Source organism: Mus pahari, chromosome 23 (assembly GCF_900095145.1).
Source record: "Mus pahari chromosome 23, PAHARI_EIJ_v1.1, whole genome shotgun sequence".
Taxonomy (NCBI): Eukaryota; Metazoa; Chordata; class Mammalia; order Rodentia; family Muridae; genus Mus; species Mus pahari.
Genome location: NC_034612.1, coordinates 13,138,214 through 13,142,490, shown reverse-complemented (window position 1 = coordinate 13,142,490; position 4,277 = coordinate 13,138,214). Strand labels below are relative to the sequence as shown.

The window sequence follows — 4,277 nt, the reverse complement described above, 5'->3', positions numbered from 1 at the left end:
GAGTGCTGGGATTAAAGGCGTGCGCCACCACTGACTGTTTTTGTTTTCTTAATTTTTAAATTTTAATTTTTCTTTCTCTCTCTCTGTGATACGTATATATGTGTCTGTACACATGTGAGTCTGAGTGTCTGTCTGTCTGTCTGGCATTCGAAATCATCCTTGATCTTACAACTTATTCACCGAGGCAGGGTCACCCAGTCAAACCCAGAACTTACTGATGTGACCAATCTTGGCTTCCTTCCTGCCTTCCTTTCTTCCTTTCTGTCTTTCTGTCTTTCTTCTTAAATTATTTGTGAGTGTGTCTATGTGTGGATGTTTGCACATGCGTGCCGCTGGCCACAGAGCTCCAGAAGCAGCAGACTTGGAGTTACAGGTGGTTGTAAAAAAAAAAAAAAAAAAGCTGCCTGATGTGGGTGTTGGGAACCGAACTTGGGTCCTCTGGAAGAGCAGCAAGTGTTCTTAACTGCTAGGCCATCTCTCCAGTGGCCCCTCCCCCACCTCTGCTTTCTGAACTAGACTTACAGGCAGGTCACCACAGCAGCCTCGCACTTACTTGGGGTCCAGGACTTGGAACTCTGATCTCACACCTGCTTCAATCACGGAGCCATCTCCTCCTGGCCTTGGCTTTATTTGGAACAGCTTTTACTAACACAGAAGCCACGTGAAATACGTTAACTTTTTTTTTTTTTTTTTTAATTTGTGAGACAGGGTCTCACTGTATATGCCCCGGCTGGCCAGGAATCACTTTGTAGACTATGCTGGCCTGGGTCAACAAAGTGTACATGAGTGTGTGTCTTTGTGTATACACAGGCCACGTGCTTGAGGAGGCCAGAGGAGAGTGTAGAGCCCCTCCAGCTGGAGTTACAAATGGCTGTGTGTGTGTGTGTGTGTGTGTGTGTGTGTGTGTGTGAACCCCACAGTCAAACCCTCTGTGAGAGTTGCAGGTGCTCTTACCCACTGACCCATTTCTGGGGCGGCGGAAGGCACGTTTAACATTCGGAGAAACTCCGGGGCTGTTTTTCCAAACTAGATGCAGCGTTTTGTTTTGTTTTGTTTTTAAACTCTCCTCAGCAACAAAGAAAAAAGTCCAGGTTTCCACTAAGTGCCATCTGATGAGGGGGGCTCTAGGAGAAAGGCCAGACTCCAAGATGAAATGGCTGTGGGGGTGGCTTAGACGGGATAGTCTGGGGACATATTTGGAAAAAGCTGGAGAAAGGCGTCTTTTATTGACTTTGGTGGTGCAGTAACCTTTACCCTTTCCAAGGCTCCCACAAGGATTCCACAAGGTCCAGTTTACCTTCCTTTAACAGAACCCACTGTCTCCCTCCCAGGAGCTGAAAATCCTAGTCGACTATGACGAGAAAGGCTACCTCCTACAGATCTTCACCAAGCCCATGCAGGACCGGCCCACACTCTTCCTGGAAGTCATCCAACGTCACAACCACCAGGTACGGCCCGCACCCAACGGGTAGCACCAGCTGCCTGCTAAATCTTACCCAGCTCATACTTACCTTCTTCTCGCCGCCACAGGGCTTTGGAGCGGGCAACTTCAACTCTCTGTTCAAGGCGTTCGAGGAGGAGCAAGCCCTACGAGGCAACCTCACTGACATGGAGACCAACGGTGTGAGGTCTGGAATGTAAGCCCCCTCCACGCAAAGTGCTGGACACACCCGTCATCTCCAACTGGCTGAAAGGCTGAACCTCAGGGCTCCACCCACGTCATGGCCACACCCCTTCTATTGCAAGGGTCCGCCTTGCCCGATTCCTCCTTGCTGAGTAAAGCTACCCTCCCAAGGGCCAAGTTTGTGTCTTGTGTTTGGGCCCCGCGAGGAGCAGTGGCGTCACGTAGCCGCCAGGGGGAGACCAAGACCGCTAAGCTGCCTGAGGCCTCTGTGTGAGGACTGCAGGTGCAGGGTGCAAGAACTTTTACTAAGTGGGACCCTGCCGGTAAGACCCATCCTAGAAAGACAGAAACAACAAATTGGGTCCTGCGGTGGGTTGGAGTGTGGCAGCGTTTCATCTGATGGCTTTAAAAACCTTTAAAGATGAGCCCTCCTTAACGGCATCACTCGGAACACATGAAAGAGGTCAAGGGACTTTAGGGTTGTCATCTTTCCTCCGCAATCGCAGGGCATCATCGTTGTTCCTCTGTGTGTATGATCGAACCCAGACCCGAGTGTTCTGAGCCATCCTGAGTGTGGCAATCACCAGTCCCCCAAACCCCCAAACCCCACAGCTTCATTTCCTCATGCCTTGTGCATACTTGCGGAAAAAAAAAAAAAAACAAGGCAACCGGGAAGAGTGTTGTGAATGGCCAGAGTCCAAGCATATCCTACCACCCAAGAGCGTCTATCATCAGCACCAGGGACAGAGCGGGGTGGACTTTGCTTCCTTTTGTTTTAGTCTGATACTCTTCCCTGAGCTCCAATCAACTTAAAATTAGGCTCACTTTATTTTGAGATTGGGGGGTTGGGGGTGTGCATAAATGTGTAGCCCAGGCTGACCTGGAACTTGCTATGTAGATCAGGCTAACCTGTAACTCTAGTTCGGCTTGCCTGTCTCCATCTCCCAGAGGGCTGGGACTCAAAGGTGTTTGGCACCACGCCATGGCAAAACTAGACACACTTTGATCTCTGGAAAGGGAAAAAAAAAAAATATCCAAAGTGGTGTCGGTGTCACGGCAGGGAGAACCCAGATGGTTTCTATTCCAGTTTGTTTTGTTTTGTTTCCAAATAGAGGAAAAGTCAGGGCTTCAAAGATTAAGAAGTGGGGAAAATAAGTTAGGTGTGGTGGTGGTGCACGCTTGGAATCCCAGCACTCTAGAGGATGAGGCAGGAGGATCGGATGTTTGAAGACAGTCTCTGTGATGTGCTGAGATTCAAAACAAAACAAAACAAAAACAAAGAAGGTGGGAGAAAATGAAGCAGATCGGGCTGCAGCCGATGCAAAAAAACGCCTCCCAATTTCCATGGCTCATGCAAAAACATTTCTGTAACCTAGGAGGTTACAGCCCGCAGCTTGTGGGCCACATCTGGACATATTTTGTCTGTATGGCTTTAAACCGAAGAGTCAGTATTTTGTTGTTGTTGCTGCTGCTGCTGCTGTTGTTGTTGTTTGGGTTTTGGTGGTTGTTTTGAGACAGTCGTGAAGCCCTGGTTGGCCAGTTCGGAACGCTCTCCCGTAGACCAGGCTGCTCAGTAGCTAAGTCCCACTTGCAGATGGATCCCGCCTTGCAGATGCTAGAATTACACGCACGTGCCATCATGCCGTACTTGAGCTAACATTTTAGAGAGCTGAGCCATTTCGCAGACACATTAGGGGGTTTGGGGTTCTTACAAAGACACCCTTGTCTGTGGCCCTGCCTTGGTGCTAAGACATGGACACCTTCGCACACACCCATGGCCCTGCAGTTGTCTGGGACTACCAGGGCCACACCCCACACACCAGCTACCTGCTGGTTAGATGACCCCGGCTAGACAGGCTGATTACCCCTCAGCACCTGTTGCCACATCTAGTGAATGGAGAAACATATCTATCTCCTAGCAGAGCACTCTCATTTTTCACACTGAACACACTCAAAAACATTGGCCGTGACTACGTCACATGAATTAGGTTTAAAGTTGTAGCCGAGGCTGGCCTTGAACTCAAAACTCTTCCCGCCTCTTCTGCAACCCCAGGTGCCAGGATCACAAGCATGAATCACCTTGCTTGGCTTCATGCCCAGGTTGGTCTGGGCTTTTTAATTTTTATTATTGTGTGTGATGTGCACACATGCAGCAGCACATTTTGAGACTAGAGGGTAACTCTCAGGAGCCTGCCTTCCTCTTTTGCTCTGAGGACTAAGCTCAAAGTTACATCCAGCTTGGCTGTTCTTGATCTGTCTCACCGGCCCTGTTGGGTCATCCTTCCACCTGCATCCAAGTGGGAGATCACTCTCTCCTTCCAATACCTGAGTTCTGGGGAATCAAACTCAAGTCAGCAGGTTTGGTGGAACACACCTTTACCCGCTGTGCCATCTTGCCAACCTCCCAGCCTGCTTTGATACCTATTTATCTTGAGGCAGCATCCCACTAAGTTGCTTAGGCTGGGCTTGAACTCACTGCATAGCCCATGCTTTGAACTTGTGATCTTCCTGCCTCAACCTCTGGAGTCACCGGAATGACAGGCCTATGACACCAATTTTTGCTTAATTACAGAGCATCAGCTGCTCCGAATACCTAAGTAAGTGCTTGAGAAAAATTATCTAGAAAAAAAATTCTCTTAAAAAAAAAAAAAAA

At 49.0% G+C, this 4,277-nt stretch overlaps 1 protein-coding gene across 1 annotated transcript in view; it reads left to right on the top strand.

Annotated features, from left to right (window-relative positions):
- Positions 1-1,801, top strand: part of Hpd (4-hydroxyphenylpyruvate dioxygenase) — an 11,149-nt gene extending 9,348 nt beyond the window's left edge. The window contains exons 13-14 of the mRNA XM_021186893.2: positions 1,332-1,448; positions 1,531-1,801. Coding sequence (XP_021042552.1) covers positions 1,332-1,448; positions 1,531-1,641 — 228 coding nt within the window. The 3' untranslated portion in view covers positions 1,642-1,801. The remainder of the gene's footprint in view (positions 1-1,331; positions 1,449-1,530) is intronic.
- Positions 1,802-4,277: the final 2,476 nt, after the last annotated feature.